At 33.1% G+C, this 16,599-nt stretch overlaps 1 protein-coding gene across 10 annotated transcripts in view; it reads left to right on the top strand.

Moving 5' to 3' along the window:
- The window catches only part of HERC4 (HECT and RLD domain containing E3 ubiquitin protein ligase 4), a 141,106-nt gene that overhangs the window by 20,539 nt on the left and 103,968 nt on the right, over positions 1-16,599 (top strand). For 6 of the 10 annotated variants that reach the window (XR_011495375.1, XM_014861832.3, XM_014861833.3 and 3 more), the window contains exons 4-5: positions 8,393-8,552; positions 14,774-14,850. Coding sequence is in view for 7 of the 10 variants with exons in the window: in XM_014861832.3 (XP_014717318.1) it covers positions 8,393-8,552; positions 14,774-14,850 (237 nt within the window). In the remaining 3 variants the exon portion in view is untranslated. Of the gene's footprint in view, positions 1-8,392; positions 8,553-13,800; positions 13,873-14,773; positions 14,851-16,599 lie in introns of all 10 variants that reach the window. The other 4 variants (XM_070488731.1, XM_014861830.3, XM_070488739.1 and 1 more) reach the window with 1 other exon arrangement.

Genomic DNA, 16,599 nt, shown 5'->3' with positions numbered 1-16,599 from the left:
GGTGGTTTGCTGGCAGTCTTAGGCATTCCTTCACGTGGCATTCTCCCTGTGTACCTGTCTGTGACCAAATCCCCTTTTTATTAGGACACCAATCATATTATATTAGGAGCCTACTCTACTTCTGTATGACCTCATCTTAACTAATTACTTTTTTTTTTTTTTTCACATACAGTGACCCTTTTTCCAAATAAGATCACATTCTGAGGTACTGGGAATTAGGACTTCAGCATATGAATTTTGGGAGAACACAGTTCATCCCACAAGATTTTGAGATCTGTAGGTGAAAGAGGATGATAATGTTTATATTTTCCTTCAAATAGCTGTTTTAGAATTTTGAATAAGATGCAGCTTTTAAGACATGGTAGTTGTGAATATGTTACTAATGGTATTGTATAGTATTACCTTCATACCCAGGGAACAGCACATTCTTTACTGTTAGTTTTCTTTGTTTACAAGGTTATCAGAGCATATTGTTATTGATGATTATATCTAATTATCAGATTTAGACCCTGATTATTAGCAAAAGACTCCTAATAGACCATCTTGTATATTTAGTGATTGGTTGTCTAGGAAGAAGCATTTATGTGTACTGTTATTAAATCAACCTGGGTCATAATCGGTCAGTACTACTGGGGCTTTTCATGGTCACTTTTGGACATGCACATGTGCAGGGCTGCAAAATATTTGAGTCTCTTGATGTGTGCACATTCCCAGTTGAGGTTCAGCAAAGTGATGCTCTGCCTTGTTTCAGCTTTCATTCTATAAATGTGTCCTTTTTGCAGTATATTTAGTGCCATGTTTTTCACATTTTCTTAATTTTTCTTGGTGATTTCATTCTTTAAAATGGCCCCTGAGCATAGAGCTGAAGTTTTATCTAGTGTTCCTAAGCACAAGAAGGCTGTGATATGCCTTGCAAGAAAATACATTGAGGCTTGAGCTTATAGTGCTGTTCACTGTGAATTCAATGTTAATGAATCAACAATATATATTAAGATATCTTTAAACAGGAACACACATAAAACAAGGTTATATATTGATCGGCTGACAAAAATGTTGTGATTAGAGGCTTGTAAGAACCTAATCCTGTATTTTCCTTAGGGGCAGTGATTCAGTATGAGGACTTTAAGTATTCATAGTGACTTTATAAAACATAATTACTGGGAATAACAAGAATGGATTGTATTCCCAACTAGACTAAAATGAAAAGATTAAAATTATAAGTGGGAGAATAATGGGTTCTCCTAGAAGGATGGTTCAGTAGTGAAGTAAATGATCAGTATTTAGCATCCTTTGATTGTCTTCAGATATTGTGCAGTTTTATGTCATCTTTTAGGAAAGTATAGAAGGAGTCTGGAATTAGTCTCTTTGTAGTTCTTTTCTCTTTTTGTGGCTTTCATTGACCGTGGTTGAGAATGCAGAATTTTTCATTATCTGTGCATAATGGCAAAGAGAAGAAAATTGGCAGAGGAAGATAGATGTTTCACAGTTACTAGAGAAATTAGAAGGTGAATGTAGATAGCATCACTATATGATGATAGTGAAATTGATCATGTAAGTGAACTCTTAAATAGTGAGTCTGGAGATGATGGTCTACATGAATTTTCACAAACTCAAGAATTGATGAATGTACTTCTTAGGTCCCAAAGGAAATAGGATGTTCTTATTCAGTTCGTTATTCATTAGGAAAGATTTTATCATGTAACGTTTTGCAACAAGAACCTGAAACTATCCTGTATTGCTGTAAAAGGATGTGACAGTATTCTTTCTTCGTTTGTTTATGCAGCAAAATTTATTTGGTGTAGTTTGTAAATAAACAAATGATGAAGTCAGATGTGCATACAAAAGTAATTGGGAGGAAATAGATGTAGAAATGAAAACCATGATTAGGTTGAACATTTTAATTGGTTTTTATAAATGTAAAAATGACAATGTTTTGCATTTATGGAGTAAAGAAGATGGCCTGTTAATCCCTCAATAAAATGATGTACCATCAGTTTTAAAAATACTGCAATTTTAACAATACAGGTGTAAAAAGAACCAGAAGTAATGATGAACTTGGACCTATTAGAGATATATTTGGAGTATTATCTACTATCAGTGTTTACAAGATGGATATGTAACATCTCTCTAGTTCTTTATCTTTTCTGTTTTTGCTCCTGTCTCTGAAAAATGTATTTTTTCTTTCCCAAGGCAATCTCCTCCACTTATGTTTTCTTTGCCTTTTTGTGCCTCCCAAAACTAAATGTTTTTTTGTCTTCCCTTGAAGAGAAATATTGTGAGCCATGAATACTGATATGAACAGTGTTAACTTTTCTCAAAGTTTTATTATGAGCACTTTGAAGGAAAAGTTGAAAGAATAGCACAATGACCAATAGTTAAGATTTTTCCACATATTTTTATTTGTAATTGTATTTTTTTAAACAGATACCTTATGTCTGAATTACAATCAGTTATTATAATGATCATGTGCTCTTGCTAAACCTTTTCTAACAAGCTTAGCATTATATGTTCATATTTCCAATATCTTTTTGTAGCCCCTATTTATCAAAGGAATCAATTCTTTTTCAATGGGCTTGCTTGGCAAGTTTTTCTTTTTTATTTTCTGCCCTGTTATATATCCATACTCATCCTAAGTTGAAGTGAATTTAATCCCCATTTACCCTCCCTCCTCTAATTGTGTTACTTGGCCTTGAAAGGCAAATATAGCTTGGTGATTAAAACTTAACAGACTTAGCATAGTACCTAGTACGTAGGAAACACTCAATAAATGTTAGCTGTTGGGTTTGGTATGAATTGTTTTCTTCTCTTTGTTACACAGGGCATCATTGAGTCAGGCTTTCTAGTGAATTTTTTGTTTATTTTGTTGATTATTCTCCCTTCATTCTTGCTTATCATTGACTCTCTTTTCAGACCATCTTGTTTTGAGCATTCAACACGAAAATTTGACTGTGATGTGAAATGTTTCAATATACCATTGATGTGACTTTCTAGCATATTGGGGGGTGATGGTTGAGGCTATTCATTTTGACGAGCCATTTGGAAAAAATGAGTAATTTTTTTTTTAAATTGAGGTTATGATAGTTTACAACCCTGTGAAATTTCAGTGGTACATTATTATTTCTCAGTCATTATAGGTGCACCACTTCACCCTTTTTGCCCTCTCCCCCCCATAACTAATAATCTGTTCTCTTTGTCCACATGTTTATCTTCCACATATGAGTGGAGTCATACAGAGATTGTCTTTCAAAATGAGTAATTTTTAAAAATAGTACAGAGAAGTTATCAGTTTTGTATATTTGTTGTCTGAAAAGCCTGTATTAAAAACTATCCCCAGAACTTATAACTGTGTTGTGTTTCTTTAATAACGTATTTCTAGGGGGCTGGCTTGGTGTAGCAGTTAAGTTCATGTGCTCTGCTTCGGTGGCCCAGGGTTTGCCAGTTCAGATCCTGGGCGTGGACCTACACGCTGCTCATCAAGCCATGCTGTGGCTGCATCCCACATAGAAGAGCTAGAGGGACTTAGAACTAGGATATATAACTATGTGCTGGGGCTTTGGGGAGAAAACAAAAGAGGAAGATTGGCAACAGATGTTAGCTCAAGGCCAGTCTTCCTCACCAAAAAAACACCCAAAAACGTACCTTTTAAAATAACATATTTCTGAAGTCGTTATACATTCTCAAAATAGATTTCTCAATAATTTGATGGGGCTAAAGTTCTGAGAGAACAACAATTATTTATTTTGAGTTTTTAATTTGTAGGAAAAAAATTAAAGAGCTCAGGTCAGTTTTAAAGTGAGAACACTGGTTTTAATACATTGCTTTAACTATTTTCTCTAACATTATATTTAATTTTTTAATTAAATTTTATTTTTGGTTTGAATAGGCAGTATATTCACATGGTTCAAAAATCAAAGTAATATAAATATGCATTGAAAAGTTTGCTCTTACATTTGACCACCCTGTTTCCCCCCTCTTTCTGCATCCCATATAGGTAACTTAAGTTCATTAGTTTTTTGTATCTCTTTCCAAGATTTCTTTATGTAGATGTAATCATGTATGAATATGTGTTTTTATTCTTCCCTCTTGCTTACATCATGTACACTATTCCACATTTTGATTTTTTTCCCTCCTTTGAAAATGTACGCTTGATGTCTTCCCATATCAATATGTAGAGTTTTCTCATTATTTGTAGAACATAGTATTCCAGTGTGTAGATGGATACTTGGAATATTTCCAATCTTTTGTTATCATATGTTGCTGCAAATATAGATAAATACATACACGTTCATCACACACACGTATTTGTACTCGACTCTTCTGGATTCTCCACTGGGGGCTTGTCTAGACAAAAGATAGATTAACAAGAGAAAAACAAGACAGAAGTTTATTAACACATGCATTGTGCTTACAGGTGGGAGCACTTGGTAATGAAATTGGTGCTAGAACATGGGCTTATATAGCATCTTAACAAAAGGAATGATGAAATTTTAGAGATGACACAAAACGAAAAAGACTGGTTTTCTTTGGTGTCAAATTGGGGGAAGGTAAATATGTGGTGGTGCTAATGGAAGATAAGGGCTAGTTAATAAAATTTATGTAGATTCCATTGGTGCTGCATGTGAGCTGATAAGGGTCTAGAGTTGTCTGTGGCGATTAACTTCTGTCCTTTCTGATAGAGAGGGAAGGGAGGCACACCTTTGCAAATTTATGTCCTGCTTTTAGGCAAATGGTGGGTGGGGTGCAGAGAGCTTTTCTTGTTCTGTTTCTTAATGACCTTCAGCTTAAAATAATCCTTGTGGCAAAGTGGCATATTTTGGGGTGGCACATTCTGCTACCCTTCAGTACTTGGGTGCATCTGTAGGATAATTTCCTGGAAATGGAATTGCTAGGTCTGAAAGGTAAATGCGTATCTATTTTTAGGTATTGCCACATTCCTCTCCGTAAGGTTGGTTCTGTTTTGTACTCCCGTTGTCAATATACAAGTGTGCCTTTTCCGCTAATAGATTGTTATCAAACTTTCAGATTTTTATTAGGTGAAAAATGTTATCTTGGTGTGTGTTTTTTTAATAAAGCATAGACTTTCAGAAAAATTAATCAACTATATTTTTTAGATTCACAGCAAAATTGAGCAGAAAATAGAGAGTTCTCATATACCCCACTCCCACACATGCACAGCTGCCTTTAACTGTGGGGACTGTCCACAGCCTTTAACACAGTGGTACATTTATTACCAAAATGAACCTACATTGGCACATTATTATACAAAGTTGGTGGTTTATATTAGAGGTCACTCTTTGTGTTGAATATTCTGTGAGTTTTCACAAATGCATAATGATACGGAGTATTGTACAGAATACTAGTAATATCATGCAGAATAATTTTACTACCCTAAAAATCCTCTCTGCTTTACCTCTTCATCCCCCCTTCCCCCTAGTCCCCAGCAACTGCTAATATTTTTACTGTCCCCAAAGTTTTGCCTTTTCTAGAATGTCATATAGTTGGAATTAATAATACAATAAATATATAGCCTTTTCAGATTGGCTTCTTTCACTTAGTAATGTGCATTTAGGTTTCCTTTGTGCCTTTTCGTGGCTTGATAGCTCATTTCCTTTTAGTACTGAATAGTATTTCATCATCTGGATGTACCACAGTTTATCTAATCACCTACTGAAGGACATTTTGCTTCCAAGTTTTGGCAATTATGAATAAAGATGCTATGAATATCCGTATGCAGGTTTTTGTGTGGACAGAAGTTTTTAGCTCCTTTGGGTAAATACCAAGGAGAGTGGTTGCTGGATCATGTGATGAAAGTATGTTTAGTTTTGTAAGAGACTGACAAACTGTCTTCCAAAGTGACTGTACCATCTTGCATACCCAGCAGCAATGAATGAGAGTTCCTGTTCCTCTGTATCCTCGCCAGCCTTTGGTGTTGTCAGTGTTTTGGGTTTTGGCCACGTTAATAGGTGTATAGTGGTTTCTTTTTTAATTTGTAGTTCCCTGATGACATAAAATGTAGAGCATCCTTTCATATACTTACTTTGCCATCTGTATGTCTTCCTTGTTGAGGTGTCTGTTGAGATCTTTTGCCTAATTTTTAATTGAGTGATTCATTTTCTTATTGTTGAGCTTGAGTTTTTTATATATTTTGGATAACAGTCCTTTATTAGATGTCTTTTGCAAGTATTTTCTCCTAGTCTGTGGCTTGTCTTCTCATTCTCTTGATAAATATAAACTTTTATAATTGAAGGTTAACCCATATATAAAAGTACACAAATTAAAAGTGTATGGCTTTATGATTTTTCTTAGTGAACATATTATTGGCTTCTCAGTATCGTTTGAATTTGCATTTCTGTCATCAGTTAAGTTGAACGTCTTTTCATATGATTAACGGCCATTTCTGTTTCTTTTTCTGAACTATCAGTTCACATCTTTTGCCCATTTTTCACTGAATTACTGTTCTTTTTTTTTTCTTTTCTAGTAAGTCTTTAAAAATTGGGAAAGTTACTTCTTTGCTTGAGATATGAGTAAAATTTTCCCCCTATTTTGTTATCAGCCTTTTTACTTTGCTTTTCGTTTGTTTTGCTGTAACAAATAATTGGAATTTTCTCAAATGGGTACATGGAATCTCTTCCTCTTTCCTCAGCACAGGACTTAGCTTAAGTGTCACTGTCTTCCAGAATTCTTCCTAGTACCTTTCAGGGTTTTAATAAGTATCTCTATTCCCATGTTGCCTTTTGTATATCTTTATGTTAGTGTTTAATCACAATCCTTATCTCATCTCTTTTTCTAAAGGCTATAAAATCCTTGAGGGCTAGAGCTCTGTTTTATTTATCTTTGTGTCTCTAGTGCTTGGAGCACAAGAGGTATACAGTAAATATTGGTATGAATGATTGTTTCTTGGATTTTTGGTGCCTTTGATTTTACAACCATTGCTATCTAATTTAAGTACTATTCATTTGTTACTGTTGAACCAACCTGTCCTATTCTCTTGTCATCCTGTCATTTTCTGTTGTTTACCACATTTCCTTTGAAGATTGTCTTGGAGAATCATTGACTTATTTCTGGGGAGACAGTAGAGCTTTTGTGTGTTTTACTTCTTTCTTCATAATTAAGATTTATGGGAATATTTTGATGTAAACAAATGATGTCATACTTCGAGGGCCTTTTGGGGGGTGACAATGTGTTATATCTTGTTTTCCTTTTTTGTTTTCGTATGTTTCTACAATTTTATAAAAGCATATACACAAAATATATACAGAAAGTGAGATATTAGTATAATGAACTTCCACGTACTGTTTACTAGCTTCTCGTCTTATTAACTCACAGTACTTTAAGGTAAGTACTTAAAATAACATATTATTAGAGTTGACAGATTCCTAGAAGCTATCTAGGGCTAGCCTCACATCCCAAAATTCAGGATAGAATTTGAATTTCTCTACATAGAAAGCTAAACCTCCTTGATGCAGTCCATTTCATTATTGAACAGCTGCGTTTGTACCTTGAGCTAAAATGTGCTTCTGAAGAAACCCTGATTGATTCAGTGTCGTCTTCAACATGAGGCTCTCAATTTATTGAAGACAGAAATTATAGCTTTCTTATTAAGCTAAAAATGTTAATTTTAAACGACATCTTAAAAAAAACTTATAGTGGTACTAGGAAAAATCTGATAAACGTATATCTTAAGGAGACTAAGGAAACAATTTCACATTCTTTACTGATTTGTCACTGGTTACTGACAATCTTATGAAGAGCCAATATTTTAAATTAATTTCTGGTTAAAACTTGAATATGTTTTAACCACATATGGAGTTTTTATATCTTTGATGTTAAAATGGAAGTCCATAAACTGAAACCTATTCGTTATGGTCACATTGCCTTTCAGTTCTCTCCTCAGCATATCTAGTAGATACTTTACTTATGAGATATGTAAAGAATTTGCTGTCAGAAATTGCCAGTTCAGATTATTTCATTAATTTCAAAATTACTCCATGGTAGTATCTATACGGTAGTATGTGTGTCAATTATGATTTTATTAAAAAACGAACAGCCCAGGTTAAGTGATTCCGTTTTAGCTTGACTCCTCTCTTTTATTGGTAGTGGCTTTGAATGAAGAGCATTTTCTGAGAGAATCTTTATAAACCTTTAACTTCTTCCCCCAAATGTTCAAGTCACTTAATATTCTGAGTTGATTATGCCCTGTGATGTATATCTCTATTTACCACAGTGAGAATGTTGTATGGAACATATTTGTTAGATTTTTCTGAATAACTGAAGTTATACTTAGTCTGTATTTCAGCACTTCTGTACCTTTTTTGTACAAGGTAAGACTGTGTTTTATTCTCATTGTGAGTTCAAAACTAGAATGTAATGTGTCTCTTCTTGATTTCTGTAGAGCAGGTTGTTGCCCTGGATGCCCAAAATATCGTAGCTGTTTCATGTGGAGAAGCTCATACATTAGCACTAAATGACAAGGGCCAGGTGTATGCCTGGGGTCTCGATTCTGATGGACAACTTGGCCTGCTAGGATCAGAGGAATGTATCAGAGTACCCAGGTAACAAAAGTGACCAAAAAGAGGTCTTTAACAATCTTTTATAATAAATTTATCTAAATTATTGTTTACTGTGGGCATGTAAGAGTTGACACCTAATTATTTCTCCCCTTAGAGTTCCTAAGGAGTTTACTAGGTAGATTCTTGCCTTTAATTTGGGTTCAGTGCTATTTTTTGTATACTTCATATTTTCCCCCAAATTATTTATGTTTGTAAAGGAAAAGGATGAAGAATATGTACTTTATGTTTTTTCTTACTAAAATTTTTAAGTGGGTTAGACTAATTTAAACTAATTCTCTTAAGTACCCCAGCTATTGAAATATGTATTAAATGTTGGTTGGTTGCGTGTTTCTCTGTCTCGTTTTAGTTTTTATTGAATATATAAGTCCCACATAGTTAGTGTAAAAAGAATTCAGTCTCTTTCCACTTTTTTACATAGAACCATGATTTAATTTACATTAACCACTAATTCATCATAGGGTTATTTCAAATTAAAAATAAACTATGTCTCATCGATGTTGTAGTCTTACAGATTTACATCAGGCGTAACCATTGTTTTAATATTAAAAACTATAAGAGCATGAACATATCTAGGTAAAAATATAGAGATTTAAAGAAAAGTATTCATTTTCTTTTGGATACATAAACTCATGCTTAGTTTTTAGAATTATACAAATTCTTGCCTCCTTAAACTCTTGTTCTTTCTTCTTAGTAATAGCTATAGAGACAAAAGAGAACTCTCCAGGGAGCCAAGATCTTAAACTAATTTTAGATTTATTCCAGGTAGCATTTTCTTTTTACTCACATTTAGATATTTTGTTTTTAGTTTAACATTGATAATGTTTGTTTTGGTTTAAATAATAGGATGTAACTACGAGGATAAGAAAATGGAGCACAAGAACTAATATATTTCAGAATAGGAACTCTAATCGTTGTTAGAAATGAGTTTTTTTTGACCAAGAAAGGTAGCTAGTTCTTTCAGTAAGCCTCTAACCTTTCCCCCAGATGTATATGTTTATTGAAAAACTTAAAGTATACGTTTAAAGTATTTGCTTTGTTTCAACATTTCAAAAGTTTTTTTGATCTTTTAGTTTGACATTTTATATTTGTTCTAGTAATGAACTGTTTGTAGAGACTTGGATATATCACATTCATATGTTTTCTTTGTTGAACTTGTAATTCAATTCCACAAAACTCCCCAAATTTCCTCCCCTTTGTTTCTTCTGAGACAACAGGCAAACACAATTCCCCTTATGTTTTTAATGTCTCTTAATGATGGTGCTGTTGGAAGAAAATTTTTCTTCCTTAGGTTAAGTAAATAGAAATTTTTTAGTCATTTCAATTTTGATTTCTTTCAGAAAATGATAATTTGCAACCAAATGGTTATTGGCTAGATAATACAAAGGATTCCTTGAAACATAGTTACCTCACATTTGTAATGTCCTCTACTGCTTTTATTTACTCCCAGAAGTAATTGTTGTAGAACGGGATTTTTTTTTTTAATTAAGGTTATGAAAGTTAACATCCTTGTGAAATTGCAGTTGTACATCATTATTAGTCACGTTGTAGATACACTGCTTCACCCCTAGTGCCCTTCCCCCACCCCCTTTCCCCTGGCAACCACCGATCAGTTCTCTTTGTCCATATGTTAACTACCACCTAGGAGTGGAGTCATACAGAGTTCGTCTTTCTCTGTCTGGCTAGAACGGGATTTTTAATTTAAGATTTAAAAAATTTTGTGTTTTTAGGATTGAAAAGGGTTTTCTAAATCAATATTCTCAAAACCATGATTCATGGCAAAGCTTTCTAGTTTTCCTTATTTTTACTCCCTGGTCTCTTAATTCTCATACTTAGATTTTTGTTGCTGTTCACTTCTGGCATAAGAGATTTCAGTCAGTAATCTATAGATAATTAGTAAATGGAAAGAAAGGTAATTTATAGGGAGAAAATTTTGTTATATGACAATTTATTTGAAGGTTGCTTAATAATAAATTATGTATTTGTGACTTTACTATTTTGTGAACCTGGATGGGGACCTGAAAGAGATCTTACTTGAGTCCTCTGGTTTAAACTTCTCTGTTTTTTGTATTGCCAAACATCTAAATTAACTTTAAGCTGTGTGTTAAGGCATTTCTTCTGTTCAACCTTCTTAGTTTTTCAGGGACTGAGCTGATTGTTGTGACATAGTCCTTACTCACTTTTTAAAAATGTTTTAAAGAGCAATTTGGTATTTCAGTAGAAATATATTTTTATGAAAGACTGCCAGTGATTTTTTTCATTTTTAAAGTGTCAGTACCAAATCATTTTCTGGATACAAGGCTTTTCCTAGATGTTTAGAGCTGTTAGCCAGCTTTGTAAATTTCACACACATTTTGAGTAAAATGTATAGAAAACAGGAGGAAATTCAAATGTATGTCAATACGTTTTTTAAAATTAGTGTTTATGATTTTCATAAGTGTTCAGAAAATCAAGAATCACATTATGCCAAACTTTCTTGAGAACAAAATACACTTTTATGCCAATAGGTGTAAATTAAGCAACACTTTAAAATTAAAGAATATAAAATTAATAATAGATTATATTTGAAATTCTTACTAGCTTGATAATCTTTTCTTCTGATTTTGTTTTGAAATCGCTACTTCTTGGGGAAAGACAAATTATTCAATATCAGTGGTCTCTGTAGACCTGCATTTCTGGCTAGTTACTTCTTTTTATGTAGGATGTGTGTTATACTTTTATTAAAACAAGAGTTAAGCCTAATTTTACTATCTTTTAGTTTAAGTGGAAATACGTACTTTTCCCACACAAAATTTAGAAAAAATTGTTGGCAATGAAGTTGTAGTTTACTTTTTAAAGTTCTGTTTTTTGGACATAAAATTAACAATTATGACAAGATGGTTTAATATGATGATCCTTGTGAAGAACAGCTATTTCTGGGCTACAGAAACTAATTAAACATATTTGAATTGTCAGCTTGATCAAAAGTAAAACTTATTTTCTTGATTTTACTCAGTTTTAAGCATATTATAATTTTTGCCTAATATTAGCATCAGAAAGTTAAGAACATTTTAGAATAAAAAGAAAAATTAAAGAGTATTTCTTAATAGTTGAGACTAGATTCGTTGTTAGCCTAAATTTTTTAAAATTGGAAAAAGAGTTGGTGCTAAGACTTTTCTCAAATCACTAAGAAAGTTGTGGCTTAACTGGGAAATAGAAAATTGTTAATTATGTTTTATCATCAAAATATATTTTTAAAACCTCTTAAGTATGGTTGACATACAAAAAGCTGTACCTATTTAATGTATACACTTTGATGAGTTTGAAATTGGCAAATATTTAATGCTTTAGTTCTTCAATTTATTTATTTTTTTGGTGAAGAAGATTGGCCCTGAGCTAACATCTGTGCCAATCTTCCTCTATTTTTTTTAATGTGGGATGCCACCACAGTGTGGCTTGATGAGCTGTGCTAGGTCCGACTCAAGATCTGAACCCGCAAACTCCCGGCTGCTGAAGCTGAGCACACAAACTTAGCCACTGTGCCAGCCTGATAGTTCTTCAGATTTTTAATTATATAATGTAGACTTTTCACTAGTCTTTGACAGTTGGGATTTTACCTTTTCAAACAGCTGGAAATGCCTAGTTTCTGCCTGTATTGCTCCTGTACATTAAGTTGGAAAAATACAACAGTATAGAGTATACATATTCAACAATTAATACGTTTTGGCAGACTTCCCAAGGGAGGGAAGTATAAATCTTATTTTGAAGTTTATTACCTGTTTTCTTAGGAATTTCGAACATCTTTCAAAATTCAATAAAGAAGTGATTCTTTTCTTTGCAATGAATTATTTTAGTGATGTCATAGCCATTTAAAATGTTTGACGTGCTCTAACCTTTAGGGATTTATTTTAAATTTATACACGGTTATAAAATATTTACCATAGATGTCTGAATTCTGATTTTCTTTTTGTAGTTCTTATTAATTAGCAATCTTCATGGGATGTGTATGTATGTATCTCTGTATTTTTTGTTTACAGGATTATACTGCCTTATTTTACTTTTCTGTTAATTGTACTTGAATCCTTTTAAAAATTGAAAACAGTTAAACATTTACATTGTCTTTTTTACTTAAAAAAGGGGCTTTACTTTTGATGAATTCTGTAGAATTTTATTTCATTAAGAATTTTTTAATTTGTTATCTCTTGAGGAAAAATTGAACGTGAGAAACAAATTTGGTAAATTAAGTTTTAACCATATACAGTATTTTTCTTTATTTTTTTATTCCTGAAAGCTAAAAAAGAAAAAAAAAAAACCCCAACAACTAAGCATATCCTCTCCTTTCTGCCCCCACACCATCTTCCGTGTATTAATAAATCTACATGGAGATGAAGGCGTTTTTTGTTTTTTTCTCTTTAAAACAGTAATGTCACAGAAGACTATCTTTTCTTGTCCCTGTAGCAGACATGGCTAAAGAAATTAGCTTTTATGTTATATTCCAAGCCTTATGATATTATTTTGGAAATGAGAGTCACTGAATGTACATTGCTGTGCAAATTTAGAAGTTTTTTTGGGCAAACTTTATGAATAGTTTAATACTAAAGTCTCAAAGACTTTACAAATTCACTTATCCTTTAACAGTGTATTATTCATTACCTACTTTTTGCCAGGCACACAGTATGTGCTAGAGATTCCATGGGTATAAAACACATAGTCCACCTTCAAAGAGCTTATCGTTTAGCAGAGTATGCTAGTAATAATTAAATGAATAAGTATATCAGCAATTCATCATGATAAATGATATGAAGGAAAAAACATAGGGTACTATGAGAATGTAGTATTTTGAAATGTTTTACTTGGTCTTGGAAATTGGACTTTATACCTGGAACAGTTGGTTTTTAAAAATATTTAATATAGTTCACTGGTTAGTGTCTGATGTGCCTAAAATGAATAAACAGTAACAGTAATTGTTTAGTAACTTCAGCACCATTGTACATATCCAGGTATTTTTTATTTCTGTTTCTGCATTGCCAGTGTTTGATTTTGCTAATTGCAGAAAAATGGCATTATTCTACATTTGAAAATCTGAAGGTGCATTGGATCCTGCTTACTTGTTGGATTCTGCTAACTTGTCGCAGTACAACTCTCAGGTCTTGTAGTTAAGAACATAAATCCACTAAATAAAAATATTTTTAATACAACAGTATGGAATTAGAGTAACTCTCCTTTCTCCTGCTCAAAATTTGATTTGCTGAAGCTGCCTCCCGAAAATCATGAGTATCGACACACTGGTCAGGACTTGCTCCGGAATCTCATATGGCAGAATCAGGTCAGGTGACAGTATCAGGTAAAGGGAAATAAGAAACATATTATGCTTCATCTCCGCTTTTTTTTCCTTGAAAATATTCATTCAGGAAAAACAGAATGACGAGGTAAAGGGGAACTACGTAAGAAAAACCTGGGATGGTTGGTACACAAAGTTAATTGATTTTTATAATGTTTTAAAAATTAGCCTTTAGAATTACATTGCCATTTAGGAAAAATCAGAAATGGGGGGAAAAAGAAACTATAAAAATATATGGGAAAAACACAAGATGGCAGAAATGTGACTGAACACATCAGTGATCATAATAAACATGAATTGATTAAATTTCCCTAGTAAAGAATTAAATTGAGTATCACTGATTTAGAAGTAAAGTAAAAAGATAGCCCAAAAGGAATAATAGGTTTCATAATTCGTGAATTCATAGCGCCACATGATAGGAATCTCTGTTGGTTCTTAAGGAACCTGATATAGGAGAACATATATTCAACTAGGCCAAACACTAATTTTTGACAAATTAGATCTTGTACATTTGTTTTACAAATATATTGGTAAATTTCCTACTTGAAGCGTAAGATTTTTAAAAAAATTTTGATAAAACATCTGAATTATAAAAGCACTCTGAGTAGTAGTTGACTTGTGAGCATAGTTTACTTAGCTTAAATATTGTTGTTTAAATTGTTTTTTCATCACACCTCTTAATTTTTGTCATATTTAGATTTTGTTTACTGAGTTTAGCATAAATATTTGGTAAATTGGGCTTTTGGAATAAACAGCATGAACTGCTAGGTTAGTAGGAAACTACTTGCATGTAGTAGGTGATCAATAAATAGCATAAATAAGTAGCATTCAGGATCCATTTATTAAATGGGATAATCTGATCCTGATCTCTCTTCTTATTTTCTAGAAATATTAAAAGTTTGTCAGATATCCAGATAGTACAGGTTGCTTGCGGTTACTATCATTCTCTTGCACTTTCTAAAGGTAAGCATTACTTTTATTATCTTTCCGTTTTTCAGTTTTATTACTTGATAATTTAACTGAGCAGAAACTCCTCCAACTTTCTCCTTATTCACACTTGTCCTTGCTCTTGATCCTTTTCAATTCCATATATATAGTAGAACTAGCTTGTCAGTTTTCACAGACCTACAAAGAAACTATTGGGATTTTGATTGGGATTGCATTGTCTGTATAAATCAATTTGAGGAAAATCTTTACAATATTGAGTCTTAATTTTTGAACATGCTGTATCCCTTACACCCCTTTTATTAGATTTTCACCTATATATTTGATATTTTTTGTTGTTGTGCATGGTGTCATTTTCAAATTGTTTATTTCTAGGATATAGACATGAAATTTTTGTTCTAATTGTTCTTTAGTCGGCTAAACGCTATTCCTTCATAGCTAGGAAAGGTTATAACTTGCCCAATCTGATTTGATCTCACAGATGAACTTTTTATGAATAAAAACAGAGAAGAAGCCTGGGCCTCCTATGAGCTTTGTTTGCTTTTCTTTCCTATTCATTTAACAACTTCTTAGGCCAGCCAAGGATTGTACATTGGGTTAGTAAAGAATCTGCCATATGTTTGTTTTTTTAATTAAAAAAAATAAGTTCCAGTGGCTTCATTATTATTATTTTTAAATTTATTAAATGTCTAGTGAGGTCTACTGTGAATGAAGCGCTAGGCTAGAGCTGTGGGGAAATACAGATAAGAGAGAGTTCTAGGGACCATACCATCTAGTGGAAGAGACAGATATACAAATCAATAACTAGAGTTTGAGACAGAAAAACTTACTTACTGGTTTGGTCAAGGTAAAAGTAAAATGCTATGTCAATGAAGGAAAAGGTTTAATGATAGTCATGTGTCACTTAACGGTGGGGATATGTTCTGAGAAATGCATTGTTAGGCAATTTCGTCATTGTGCGAGCATCATAGAGTGTACTGAAGGGGAACAAAATTTGCCATCCCAAAATGTGTCTCTTTAACATGAGGATTATTTTAGGCTGATTATTTTTAAGAAATAAAAGACTCAAAGTTTTTCTTGTTACTTCCCCCTTAACTGCCTAAAAGAATTCAGATTAAAAAATCTGTCTCGGGAAGCGAGCTATCACCTTAGCATAGTGTGAACTAGGTGGTAGACAGGGAGGAACCTAGAAAAGCCTGTTTCTTGGGCTTCCCCCTGCGTTCTTCTGTTTCTTTGTGGCCACTTGTTTTCCAAGCATCTGCTCCTTTTCACCTCCCTGTGAATTCTTTACCTTCCTTATGAAGTCCTGACTCTCCCACCTCCAACATCGTCCTCTTTCATCTTTAGCTGAGGATGGTCTTTAAGGTGAGAGTTTTGGCCATTTTGGAGAGTTACTTGGTTTTCCTCCATTCCTCCCCTGTATACATGTTACTAAACTTTTGTTTGTTTTTCTCCTGTTAATCTGTCTCATGTCGATTTATTTCTTAGACCCTCCAGAAGAACCTAAAGTGTGGAGGAAAATTTCTTCCTCCCCTGTAGTACTTACACAAACCTAGATGGTATATAGCCTTCTACTCATCTAGGCTACAGGGTACTAATCTTATGGGACCACTGTCATATGTATATGTGGTCTCTTGTTGACTGAATATTATGCTGCATGTGACTGTAGTTCCAATCCATAGAATTGGTAACAAAAAGGAAGGAATTGGTATTTGATATAAGTCTTAAAAGATGAGTAGAATTTATTCAGAATTGAAGAAATGTTGA

This window comes from Equus asinus, chromosome 2 (assembly GCF_041296235.1).
Source record: "Equus asinus isolate D_3611 breed Donkey chromosome 2, EquAss-T2T_v2, whole genome shotgun sequence".
Classification (NCBI taxonomy): Eukaryota; Metazoa; Chordata; class Mammalia; order Perissodactyla; family Equidae; genus Equus; species Equus asinus.
This window is presented reverse-complemented; position numbering and strand designations above follow the sequence as displayed.